The sequence below is a fragment of the Gavialis gangeticus genome, unplaced genomic scaffold, assembly GCF_001723915.1.
Source record: "Gavialis gangeticus isolate Ggan-Ray unplaced genomic scaffold, GavGan_comp1, whole genome shotgun sequence".
NCBI classification, from domain to species: domain Eukaryota; kingdom Metazoa; phylum Chordata; order Crocodylia; family Gavialidae; genus Gavialis; species Gavialis gangeticus.
This window is the reverse complement of record NW_017729034.1, coordinates 39,015,149-39,028,747: the sequence shown is the minus strand read 5'-3', so window position 1 is coordinate 39,028,747 and position 13,599 is coordinate 39,015,149. Positions and strand designations below refer to the sequence as shown.

General features: G+C 44.4%; 1 protein-coding gene across 2 annotated transcripts in view; it reads left to right on the top strand.

Annotated features, from left to right (window-relative positions):
• The first annotated feature begins 70 nt into the window (after positions 1–70).
• Positions 71–13,599, top strand: part of SLC30A6 (solute carrier family 30 member 6) — a 34,483-nt gene continuing 20,954 nt past the window's right edge. The window contains exons 1-4 of one of the 2 annotated variants that reach the window (XM_019526733.1): positions 71–185; positions 6,985–7,071; positions 8,673–8,757; positions 9,946–9,988. In XM_019526733.1, the coding sequence (XP_019382278.1) occupies positions 183–185; positions 6,985–7,071; positions 8,673–8,757; positions 9,946–9,988 (218 nt within the window). In that variant the 5' untranslated portion in view covers positions 71–182. Of the gene's footprint in view, positions 186–6,984; positions 7,072–8,671; positions 8,758–9,945; positions 9,989–13,599 lie in introns of those variants that run through there. The other variant, XM_019526734.1, reaches the window with a different exon arrangement.

Genomic DNA, 13,599 nt, shown 5'->3' with positions numbered 1-13,599 from the left:
ATACAGGGGGCTGAGAGACGTCTTGGTGTCACTTCCGGTTTCCGGCCAACCCAGAGCCCCAAGCGCAAGCCGCGCGCCGGCCCTTTGCTGCCGCTGGGGCGGCTTCTCCATGGCAACGGAGGGGCCCGCCTTTTCCGGTCCCGCATGGCGTCGCCACTTCCGGCGCCGGGCGCGGGACAAACATGGTGAGTTCCCGCCGGCAGCGGCGGGGGGGGGGGCCGGTGCCCGGGAAGCTGGTGGTGGGGCCTGTCCCGGGCCGGAGATGGGGCCAGGCTCGCGTGTGGACCTCTCCCTCCCCCCGGTGACGTGGCCGGGGGCGCGGGACAGGGGCAGGCGCAGGCGGTGGGCCCCGGGCCTGTGGAGCGGCTCCGCTCCACAGACCCGCCCCGCGCCCGTTGCCCGGCCTTAGCCGGTTTGTTGCCGCGCCAGTGCTGCCGGCTGTAGCCCTGATTAACTCCTCGCTGCGTCCTCGTTTAATCCAAAGCCTGAATTAAACGTTAACGTAAGGCGGGGTGGTGCCAGCAAACCTGTCGTCAAGGCTGCAGGGACTTTTACTGTATTCTCTAAATGGGGTTGTAGTCCCTTGATTGGAAAATACGGCCGTTTGGAAAGGGATTATGGGGTACAGTTGCCAGGGCTGGTGCTCCTAGCTGGTCATAGGCTGTGCCTATGGGGGTGGCAAGGCACTGGGGGTTTGGGCCTTTCCTACCTCCTACTTGGGTCCTTTGGAAATCTCAGCCACAGCCTGTTAAAAACGTCTGTGTGTGTGCCTGTCTGTGTGTGTGCCTGTCTGTGTGTGTGCCTGTCTGTGTGTGTGTGTACATGCATGTCCTCTTTGCAGCTCTGCTCCAGCCTTTGGTAAGGAAGCACAGGCCAGCCTTCTATGGCTGGAGTCTCCCAAAGCTTGCTAATCAACTGCAAAAGGAGCCTGTTAACTGGGCAGGGTGTCCCACTTGATTGGGGTGGGGGCGGAGATTGCAACTGAAGGAGTCCAGCCAGGCAGATGCGTCTGGATGAGGGATGACCACTCTGGTATCTTCAGTAGAGGGTGCGGAAATGAGCTACCACTGAAGCCTTGCTTGGGGGTGCAGTAGCTTTGCCCTCTTCTTCCTTTCCTGCTGTCAGTCCCCCCAAAGCCACAGCTGGTTCAGTAGCTTGTAGGTGTTCCTGGTATGGCAGCTGTTCACAGTGTTGCTCCTTCAGCTGTGTCTTTAGCCTCTTTTAAAATATTCAAGCTCTGTCAGTGTCTTGCTCGGCTGCCAGAGCTTTCTTGCAGAGTGCAAATGAGGAGTGGAATGGTTACTCTTTAAATGTATGTCTGAGGAGCTGCCGCTGTGGGTGTGCATGTGCTTTGTGCATGTGGGATCTTGAAAGCTGTAGTCACTGGTGCACAGCTTTTGAATGAAATTCAGTGATAAATCAAGGACTTTTATTAGGGCTGACAAAAAATTAAAAAATGAATCGCAGTTAATTGCGAGATTAAAAAATGGTTGCAATTAAATGTAATTTTGATTGCAGTTGAACAGTAGTCAGCACCATTCTACCCAACAGCCTGCGTGCCCTGTGGCTCCTCCCCTACCACCACCAGCAGCACGGAGCCCCAGCCCCGACCCTGCTCTGGGCTCATGCCAACTGGAGCAGACCAGCTGGAACCTGTGAACAGCCTGGACCCTGGCCCACCCTGTGTCCACTCCAGGCTCACACACCCATGCTCAGCAGCAGTGTTGGTAGCCGGGCAGAAGCTGGTGCTGGAAGTAGGGAGGCAGCCCCTTACCACTGCTAGGCCAACCCTTCTTGCTGCAACCACCTGGAGGCCACACCCAGGCTGCCTTGTGGCTCCTGTGCACTGCCACTGCTGCCCTGCTGGGTGGTAGTGGCAGAGAGGAGCCATGGGTCAGCCTGGGCATGGGCGACTGCAGCAAGAAGGGCCTGGCAGCGGTGAGGGGGGATGGCCAATTTTTCCTCTTGCAGAGCAGCAGCTTCTGCCCGGAAGCAGCAGCAGCAGCCTCTGCTTGGTATGGGCAGGAGGTGGAGAGCAGGTGTGGGATGGGCCGGGGTCGGGCCTGCACATGCAGGTTCTGCCGGTCCGCTCTGCTTGGCTGAGTCTGGAGAGGGCATGGGACAGGCCATATTTTGCCCACCCCTGGTCAAAATGGATGTGTACAATTAATGCTTGTTACAAAAATTAACACATTAACTTATTTTGTGTTAATGGCCTACGTTAACTGCAGTTTACTGACAGCCTATATCAGTTTTTCAGCAATTGCAGCATTTTACTCCACTACTTTAGCTTCAAAACTATCAGGCTTCAAACCGTACCTGTTTTGTAAGCAGCACTTCTCAACCCGTGGGCCACGGCCCAAAAGTGGTTGCAAGAGTGTATGAAAGGGTTGCAAACAAACTCTAAAAATGGATCAACAAACTTTAAAAATGGATTCTCCTTTAAAGGAGAGAAATGTGGGAAACCATAGCCTTTCCACTGCAGGCTGACAGAGCTCCAACCTGTGAGAGGCTACTTGGGACCCTGCCTCTATGCCCCTCACACACCTCACACATTGGGGAGTGGGGGGCAGTGGGTTGGGAGTAACAGACGCTGGGTCTGTACTAGCTGTTGATGTTTACAAATGGGTCCTGGTACAAAAAAGTTTGAAAACCACTGACTCCTTTTACCTACAGATAGCCACAGCTACTAGTTTCTGTTTGTGTGTGCGTGGTGGGGGTGGGGGTTGGAGTGGGGGAGGGCTTCTCTGTAAGAGCTGAGTACCACATTGTTGCTTGTTATGATATTTCTTCTCAACCAGGATGGGGAAATCCGGGAATACTTTCCTGAAGTTGTTATCCCTTCTTGAATAGTTTTAGGGAGGAGCCTGGTTCTAATCAAATTGACCTGTAAACCTGGAAGAATGGACACCAGTCCCATCTTGGAAGTTGATGCCCAAGTCCTAGGCAGGCTAATGCTGTAGCTGTCTGCTAAACAACACCAAAGATCAGTACTGTCAGCCAGTGACCAGAGCCCATCAATACTGCCTTGAAACTGGCTGGTAACTTTTGCCCAAGATGGGCAAGATCAGAATACAAGACTGGTCCTGACTCTTGTCACTGAATAAAAGAAAAATTTGCCCACTTGCTTTTCTTCTGAGTGTATGATCCTAATCCTGCTAACTCCAGGGGAGCAAATGGTGCTGGCTTAACTTTCTTTTTGAACTGAGCCAGAATAATTAACCTTAGTGCTTATGCCAAACCCTGCTGTTGACCACTGACTGTTGCACTGACACAAGCATCAGTACTAGTGATAGAAACATGAATGGTACCAGCCAGTCTGTTGTTAGAGAACACTGCAATGTTTCAGCATTCCTATCACTATGTTCAGGGATACATACCTCTGTTCTCATGAAACTCAAGTTGTCCTAATCATAGCAGTGCATAGTTTTTCCTCTCCATCCTTCCACCTGGGAAATTTCTCTCCTACAGACCACGAATGCTTGTTTCAGAGCATGTGAAACATAGTCATAGACTTGGTCAGTCGTATGAGAACCAGGTTTATCCCCACAGTGATGCATCTTAGCCCTTTTGGAACAAACTGGTGGCTTGTCTCTAAAGCATGCAAGAGATGATCTTTCAAGAAGGTCATGCTCTGCCCCCTCATCACTTATCAGTTCTCTCTTGGCAGGCAGGAAGAACAGGAACAGCTTGCATAGGAGGAAAAGCCTGTTTTGTGTCTCCTGACTAATACCATTATTTTTTTCCTAGAGATCTGTTATCATTTTCTCCTGTTGAAACAGGTTCCTCAGCTCCTGTATCAGCCATATGACTGTAAAGCCTTCCAAAAATAGCTTCCTTGTAAAGCCCACACCCTCTGTTGAAGACTGATACAAACTTCTTGATCCACTGCATTACGCCATTCTTGCCAGAAATGCATTACCAATTCATAGGAGCATATTAGAATCTGAGAAGCTTTATGGGAGTTGCCAGTGACACTGCCTCCACCTGCTGAAAGAGTGGCAAAGTAGTGGCAAAGTGCTTCAAAAGGTGTTCGAAGAAGTTTTGTACTGTCCCAGACTGAGGGGTTTTAGTAGACTTTGTACTCAGTAAGAACACAAAGTAATTCAAGAACTTTCCTACAGACAAAGAAAGACCCAAAGAAGTTGATCTTGTTTCAAGTAAGACTTATTTGTCCCACCATTTTATCTGTGAATTGCAAATTGTCAAGTCATGTTTGCAAAATTGAGTTGTCTGACTTAGAAAGTTTATGGCCATTACATCAAATAGATGAGTCCATGAACTCCAAGCTTTCATAGCGGATCCTCCTTACAAAGTGTTTCCCAGAGACCACATTTTTGTGCTAGGACCAAATTTATTTCCGGTTGTCAGTTTTCCATATGAATCTAACTGTTCATTGCCTCATTTTCTCTCTCAAATCCTGTACCTGTTCAGGCTAAAAGAAACTCCAAATCATGGATATTTTTAAAGTTTTTTGCACGCTACCTTGATAAGAAAAAGCCCCTTCTCTGTGGATATAAACAGACAATAATTAAATGGATTACCAATATATTTTTATCTGCAGTCACACAGTAGATGGATCCTTCCTGCTGGGTGTGTCTACACATCACCCTACCTTGCCGTAGCAATTGTGTGTATACACATGATCACAACCGTGTTTCTGCAGTGCTGGGGTGGGCAATATAGCAGATCTGGCTGGCAGCTACACGCCATTTCCCAGTATCCCCTCTCCACATGGCTAGTGCTGTTCTCCATGGAGACTCCAGCCACTATGCTGTTATAGTGCAACATTGGGGTTCCCATGGAGACCAGCCCCAGCCTTGGTAGCATGATGTGCAGCAGGGCAGGGCAGGGGTCTGGTCCAGAGCTGCTGGGATCTTGCAGTGGGGGCAGCTTGGTCCGGGGCCAGGGCAGAGCCACGACCTGTTGCCTGCACACTCTGGGCAAGGGTGTACAGGCAGCAGATCACAGCTCTGTCTCAGCTCGGGACCACGTTGTGACCTCTGCAAGGAGTTGGGACAGAGCCGTGATCTGCTGCCTGCATACCCCTGCCGAGAGTGTGCAGGCGGCAGATTGTGGCTCTGCCCTGGCCCGGGACCAAGCTGCCCCTGTTACAAGATCCCAGCAGCTCTGGGGCAGCCCTGTGCCCTGCCCCACTGCACACCCTGCCAATGTGGCTGGGGCTGGCCTCCATGGCAACCCCAGCTTTGCAGTGTAACAGCACAGCGGCTGGGGTCTCCATGGAGACCAGCCTCTGCCATGCAGGTAAGGGCTGCTGGGAAATGAAGTCTGCCTGCCAGCCAGACCTGGTTCATGGGCCAGACTTTGCCTGACCCTGCTGTAGCAGCCCACTCTCCAGGTATAGCATGCTGCTACAGTAACATAGCCACAAAATTTAACCTTGAGCTGTGTGCACAGCACAGTAACCATCTGTACTGCACCATGCTTTAGTATAGTATTTCCAAAAGAAAGTACTAAAGCACGGCACCATAGCAACATTGCCATACGCCGATGTGTAGACACACCAATTGAACATCAAAACTTGTTACAGTAGATATCAGAGATGTGGCTTGTAGGCCAGATCCAGCCCATAGTCATCTGGCCTGCAAGACAGTGGGACAAGGAGCGTCAGTGTGAATTGCTCTTGGAGCTGCAGCAATTCATGCTGTCACTTCTCATGCCATCACCAAATTTTCAGTCCCATTGGCCAGATCCAGAGTGCAGAGCCACGTCATCTAGCTTGTGGGGCTGCCTTCAGTTGGAAATTTGGTGGTGGGACAAGTGGTGGTTGCCACAGCAATTCATGCTGCTGCCAATCACCCCACCAACATTTCTGGCAACCTGGGGTAGCCCTGTAAGCAAGAAAACAAGGACCCCTGCTCCAGGTATGCTCTCTGGTCCTGTGGAGCTGGACAAGTTTGATACCCCTAATCTAAGCAGGTTAGCATCCTTAATCCTTATTGATTTCTGTGAGTAATAGGTGGTTTTGAAAATCCGGGTTGGTCAGTGCATGCATCTTTAGGTGCCTACAGATTTTGGAAATGTGGCCTAGCATGACCAGAAACTATCCGTATAATCATTGTGTGCAGTTAATAATAAATCCATATTAAATGCAAAACTTCTTGATGAGGAAAAGTTGTCTCTAACATATTGGAAGTGGTTTTATATAATAAAAACAATACAAAATGCTACTTTTGAACATTTTTTAATGAACTTGCGTTCCAGTTTCCATACAAGTGGTGCTTGACACACATACCAAGTAAAAATATATTGTAAATCAAAAATGAAAATGATTCACCACTTTCTTACATAATGCAAATGTAAAAATTAAAAATCTGAATAAAAGTTTAGTAAGTAACTGTGGTTTGATGTAGTGTATGCTCGTTAGCAAGAAATTAATATAAAATTTAGTGTAAATGTTGTACTTGGTTGCATGTATGTATATGTGTGTATGTATATGTGTGTGTGTGTGTATATATATGTATGTATGTATGTGTGTATGTATCTATGTTTTAATGCTTTTCTACCCAATGAGAAGTTCATTCTTCAGGAAAATAATTAAAATGTACAAACCTAAATTAAAATTAATTATTTAAATAAACATTTCCTGCTTGTTGATTTAAATTATTACAGTGGGAATTTTAAGTTGGATTTAGATCAATCCACCCTATTGAGGAAGATTAGGGAAAGGTTTTAGAGGCAAGTTGACAAGCACTTGCAGTTTGATGCTGTTACTGCTTGCTCTGTTGCAAATCTTGGGATCTCCCAAAGCCTACTTGGAATTATCTGCTGCACTGTTTGCTTCCCTTTGCTGAGTAATATTTAAAATAATAGTTCTTGGTACATGTTATTGGCATATTCATTTAATCACACACATTTCTTTCCAAAAAGTTCCTGAGAGAAATGAAAGTAAAAAAAATAAAATAAAATTTTTAAGTTTTGAACAAGAAAAACACTAATTTTTTGTGTTTTTTTTTCCTAAAGGGGACAATACATCTATTTCGCAAATCACAAAGATCAGTAGTTGGCAAATTAACACAGGAATTTCGATTGGTAGCAGCTGATAGAAGGGTAAGTTAATTTAGTTTTTGTTAACTGTATTTTTAAAAAAGTAGTTGTAATTATATGCAAGTGACAAATATATTCTTAACCTTCCCCCATAATGTCGAGTTTGTACTGTCCTGACAAAGCTCTCTCTAGGACATTTTGATTTTTAATTGTTTTGGAATATTCATGTGTTGTGCATTTGTCACAAAGTGCATCTTACAGTAATCACAGAACTGGAAAAATGGACGAAGATATTTTAGAATAGACAAAGCACAGATTGGATTTTATTGGTGGGCTCAACACTAATATCCCACCTAATGCTTTATGCAACTGTTAACTGCAGTTGCATTGTTTTTTGTTAAGTTTGTTGAAAATTTTGTTGAACTTTTATGGTATTTATTACCATCAATTCTGCTGCTTCGTAGATAAGAAAACAAATATGTCTTAAATCAAGTAGCTTTATAATACTGTTACAACACAAGTGGGAGTTACAAGTTCTGTCCAACTTCCATTCGTTTCCGATAGAACTGAATCAAGACCTAGATCCTCAGAAACAAAAAGTGGACAGCAATGATCATGGTGCATGTAATGCCTTAATTAAGGGTTTAAGATAAGTTTCCAACTTAGTAAAATGAAATTAATATTGCCTTTGCAAAACTATCATGTATGTACCAGCCTAGGCAGAAAATCTACCTGCTCTTTGCTTTGAGTGATTATACTTAAAAATATATTTGATTTGCCATCAAAAATAATTACTTTCTCATGGTGAATGGACGAGTAGAATTTATCAAGGCTGCCTTAAACACTTTAAAACAGATGTCGGCAGTGTTTTTGGGTAGAGTGTCAGAAACACCCACAACCTCGATTTGTAAGATGTTGGTGTGCCAGGGGCAGACAGCAAGAGAGTCATGAGGGGCTAGATCCTTGTGGCAGTGGAGCTCTGGCCCCCTCTCTGCCGTCTGTCCCAAGGCTCATGTGCCCACCACAGTGTCCAGGCTGTTCATAACAGGTGGCAGGGAGGCTGCAAGCAGCTGCACTGGAGTCTGTGGAGCCCTGGCATGGCTTGTTGCTGGCAGCAGATGCATACACACCTTGAGATGAATGGGAGGGAAGGGGTTGAGACTGCACTGCCGCAACAAGGATTGGGCCCCTCATGGCTCCCCCACCATCTCCCCCAAGGGATGGTGTGCCAAGCAAAATACCGTCATGTGCCGCACTCTGGTACGTGTGCCAGGTGTTGCCTGCCCCTTTTTTAAATTGTAACTCCTACATTCCTTGCTTAGATAAAATTCCATTGTGAAGTGTGGAATTTTGGCTATGTGTAGGGTACTAGGTTGGGCTCTGTCTAAAGTTGTTCAATAACTGCTGAAGACTTCATATCTCTTCTCCTTATAAACATGCACAAATCCTCTTAATATTCTCAGAGAATTGTCCCTCAGATTCTATATAAAGCAGTATGACTTTTGTTGCGAGAACAATGGATTGAAAATAAAGTGCTATTTTGCTGTGAACAGTGGCTGTAAAATTAGCTTTGTTTTATTTAATGTTCATCTCTGGTTCTACTAGAACAGTAGTGACTTTACAAGTTAAAATGTGGTTAATGATGTAATTCTTCTAATTTACAGTCCTGGAAGATCTTGCTGTTTGGTGCAATAAATTTAATATGTACTGGTTTTCTGCTTATGTGGTGCAGCTCTACTAACAGTATAGGTATGTAGCTGTTCTTGTATCTAAATAATTGTTGACTCTTACTGTGTTTAACTTTACACTTCTAGCATAATAGACAAGCAGGGCCCAGTGTATACTAGTATTATTTGGCTGTGCAAATGGCTTCACATTTTATCCCTTTTGAGATTTTACATAATGTGTTTAGGGTAAAACTCCTCTTTTGTAGGGTTTAGAATTTGCATATCATTGTTAGCTTCTTAAACTTCCCAATTTTTGCTAGCACTTCTGATGCTTCTGTGTCTGACAGTCCTTTCAAGCTTCACTCATACAGGATTTTAGGTCTCTGGATCATCCTTTGAACTTTTTACTGTCATAAATAACCTATGGAGGTAAAGCTTTAAATTAAAGTCAGTTAGCGGGACTTGTTGGGTTTCTTCAAATTCAAGAAAAAAGTTGTCCTTACAGCATGCTTCCCCTACAGTACACAAAAGGTTTCCCATCTGTTTGCATTGCCGAGGGACTGCCTTGGTTACATCTTTAACGTGGTGTCTTACCACAACTGGAAAAACAAAACAAAAAAAAAGTCCAAGTGTTCAAATGATGAGCAAAATTTTGCTCCAGTTCACGCTGTAGTTGAACTGGTGCCACCCATCTCTTATTGTAACACAAATATATAAAGGGCGCTGTTACTGTTAGGGTAGAACCTTAACTGTGAAATGTCTCTTTCCATGTTTCAGTTTTCCTAACTGTTCATTAATAGGTGCTCAACAATATACTAAATATCTTTTACTGGACCAATTGTATGATTAGGATAGACTGAGACAAGTTTTCAAATGCAATTGATACTTCATTAGGTCTAACCTTGTCTTGGTGTATCCCAGTCATGCAGTTGGTCCAATATAAGATATCATCCACAAAAATCCTTACCTCCTTACATGTTTCCTGGACCATCATGGTTACATCATCACCCCAACACTACTAAACATCTTAGTATTTTGTGTAGACCTGGTCTTACTTTAATCAACTGGTCTATAATTTTTCTTTCATAACATTCAAAATGTAGCATATTTTTTATACTGTTACAGGGCTGTGTTTTAGCAGAAGGATCTTGTTCAGGTAGCAAACAATAGGGAGTTGTCATAGAGAAGCAATTTTTGAAAGCAAAAGCACATATATCTTTTCTGCTATTACTTATGGTGAAGTATTTAATACTACATTTTGTTTTTACAGCATTAACTGCATATACGTACCTGACAATCTTTGATCTTTTCAGGTAGGACTTTTTTCACATGATCTGATGATATATCAATGCTTGCAAAGAATCTTCTTTATAACTAAGTTTGAAAGTAAGAAAAATAGTAAATAAACAGTGAACAAAGACCTACCAACTACATGATTTTTTAGTTATTTTTTCCATACACATGTAAGACTGTGCCAAATAAAACAATTGTATTTAAGAGTAAAACAACAAATACTGTAGCTGTGATCTGAATAATTAACAAATGAACCGTAGTTAGATTTCTGTATACAGCTGCCTGATACTGCTTTAACTCAGTAAATTGACAACAGAACTCTTACTGTGTGTCAAACTAGTATTTTTTAATCCAGTGGTGCTCAAAATGTGACTTGCAAACCAAGTCATCCAGCCTGTGGGGTCCCCACAGGTCTGGAAATTTGGTGGGAGGAGAGCAGTGGCAGGTGTTAATTGCCACAGCTCTGTAAGCCCTGTGGCATTTAATGCTGCCACTGTGCTCCTGGTGCTACATTTTTGGATCAAGCTGATATACAGGGGTTGGCCTGCAGTCCATGATGCAGCACTTCAGGTTCTTTGGCATTAGAGCACCTCACTAATGCCACAGCTGTTAATACCAAAATGTATTTGGTTTAACTGTAAGTGGAAAAACCTGGTTTAGTTTTACTTATGGTTTAAAAATGCACCAAGAGCCAGATCCTATTCCATTTACTAGGCATCTAAACACAACCTACTCTGCCTTGCTTAAGTCCCTGAACAGCTGCTAATAAGTTTACCCTTGTACTTCTTAGCATGGAGTTTCAAAAGCAATGAGATGGAAGAAAAACCACTCATCTTTTGGGTTAACTCGTGTGTGTGTGTGTGTGTGTGTGTGTGTGTGGTCATACTTAAATGCCTATGTACCATTTGCGTGCTCAGTATGTGGAATAGGGTCTTTGACTTTAGTGAGATTGCTGGTTTAAATAAAATTTAATGTCTATTTATTGATTCTGGCTTTTTTGAAACTTTCCGAATAATTCCAAGTTTTATTAGTCTTCAGTGATCACCAGCACATCACTATGTTCTATAAAAACAATGATAATTTTTTTTTCTCTAAATGGACTCAACTGCAATATAGTATGCATTGTGAGGAAATGAGCTAGAACAGTGGTCACCAACCAGTGAATCTCAATCCACTGGTAAATCTTGGAGCCTCTTGTGGTAGATCTCAGAGCCTCTTGGAGTCGATCTGAGGCTGGGGTGGGGGCTGAGTGCCCATGTGTATGCACACGTGTCCCCCAGCCCAGTAGGTCAGTCTGTGGGGGAGGGGCGGGGGCTAGATTGAGGCCCCCGTGGTTGAGGGACAGTGCCACAGAGGCAGGAACAGGGGTAAGTTGAGTGGGGCCCTGGCTGGGTGGGACTTACCTGCTGGGGAGGTGCACCCCCAAATAAATTTTTCTCCCTCTGCCTCAGCATACCCCTCCCCTTCCAGGAGGGAGGGGGGTAGAAGCATTGCAGATGTAGTTTGCAGCTCCCCAATCTCGGTGTAACCCCCAACCAGCTGGAAACTGAGTCACGGAGAGGAGTGGGAGTGGGGATGTAGGTGAAGCTCCCAGCTGGTTGCCTCAGCACAGGTGCAGGGAAGGCTCCTGCAGGGACAGCACCCCACCTTTCCTCCTTGCCCTTCCCCCCCTACGTTCCAGTTGCCGATGTGCTGCCAAAGCCACCTGGCTCATGTTAGACCAGAGCCAGGTAGTCCAGCCTGCAGGTTATTAAAGGTTGCTGACCACTGTTACAGGATGTGGTACCATCTAGATTCTTTGTTGAATATCTGGTAAAGTGAGGAAGACTATGAATTTTGTTAGAACAATTCTGTTCACCTTTTCTTTAATTTTACTGTTTAATTATACGTAGCTTTTGGTACTTTTTCATGTGCGACTCCAGTGAAGATTTTTTGTTCATAGCTTTTGTGAGGAAGCATAACTAGAGCAGGTTGTTGCTTTCAAAAATAGATTCCTCTGGTTTGCAGACAGTATTGAAAGGTATTTTTCACTTTATAACAGATTGGAGATATTAGCATGCAGGATTTTGATGCATGTACATGAATATGACAGCATTGTAGATGGGATGGGGAGAGAAGCAATAAGGAGCTGACTTAACCAGTGTTATGTACTAGGCAAGTTAAAGTTTCAACTTTGGAGCACGCATCTGCTAGGAAATTTGTGACTTAGCCAATTTTACGTTGCAGCAAGGAAAACAGTGTGGTTTAATCATTAAGAGACCCATATATATCATACAGGTTATCTGAATGCCAGCAAAACATCTATAAATAAAAACACACAAAGGAAAAGGCAGCTGAGAGATGAATATCTTGATGGATGAAGAGCCAAGTGAGGGGGGCTGGGTAGGTGATCTTATATTAAACTAATTGTATAGTTGGGAGAATGGTTAGACAAGCTTTCAGGCGCACACTGCTCTTCAGGTTTGAGGGAAAAGCAGATACAGCTTGAACTAAGTAGCAGATAAAACAAAAACATAGGCATTACTTCATATGTAAATGAAAAGAGTTTCCTTAAGGCAGGGTGAAGATGCACCTTATAGACTAACTGAATCAGAGATACATCTCTACCTTGCCTTCCACGCCCTGGACTAGTCTGGGAGGGGCCTGGAGCAGCTGGACTAAAGGGAAACCTTTATCCCAAATTGGAACAAAAGGGAGCTTACTTTGTCAGGCAGGACCTTGGAATAAAGAAAGAGCACATCTGTGTCTTCTCAAGAGAACCACCTTATTGGAAAGCTAAACATTAAGAAGCGTTCAGATCAGGCAATGGAAATACAAAAATGTACTCACACCTGGGAGGATGGGTGTTGGTTGGACCTCAAGATCTCTGGGTTCTTCTTAATTGTTCTGTTTCCCCAACAACTCAGGCACATTATTCCCTTCTGGTCCTCCCTAGGTTTACAATCATACAGTCATTAATGACATGTATCTATGTACCGTTTGATTGGGTATATGTTTGTTGGGTATATGAGGGTTGATTGTGAAGGACCACCCCCAGCTAAGTGAAGAATTTATTATAAGTTTAATTAGAAGGGCTTTCAGATGTTCTCATTGTGGTTTTGACTCTTGACAGTGATAGTGGGTTTCGTTAACTTTGCTCTTGACTATTTCGTATGCTAGTGGGCTTCAGTTACTTTGTTTGTGCTACTATGCATGGAAACAGAAGTAACCTTTTGTTGCCTTTGTACCACCACACAGATTTTTATGGTGGTGCAAAGCAACAGCAAATACACATCCATACTTTCTGTATGGGAATATGGGCTGAAGCTGCCTACACTCTCCTGCCACCTCAGGCAGGTGCTTCTGGGGCTTGGGGCCTGGTCCTATGCACTCCAGGAATTCCTGTGCAGGACTGAGACTCTAAAGCAAGCCAAGGAGCACCTTCCTGGCTTTCCCTGCTTCCAGAGACGTGCCCTGGATATTGCTGAGGGCATGTCTTTGGAAGTGGGGAATATTAGGGGTGTGCGAAATGGGCCATATTCGATTCCTTGCTACAACTTAAAATTGGCTAAGTCACAAATTTCCTAGGCAGATGCGTGTTCCAAAGTTGAAACTTTAACTTGCCTAGTACATAGCACTGGTTAAGTCAGCT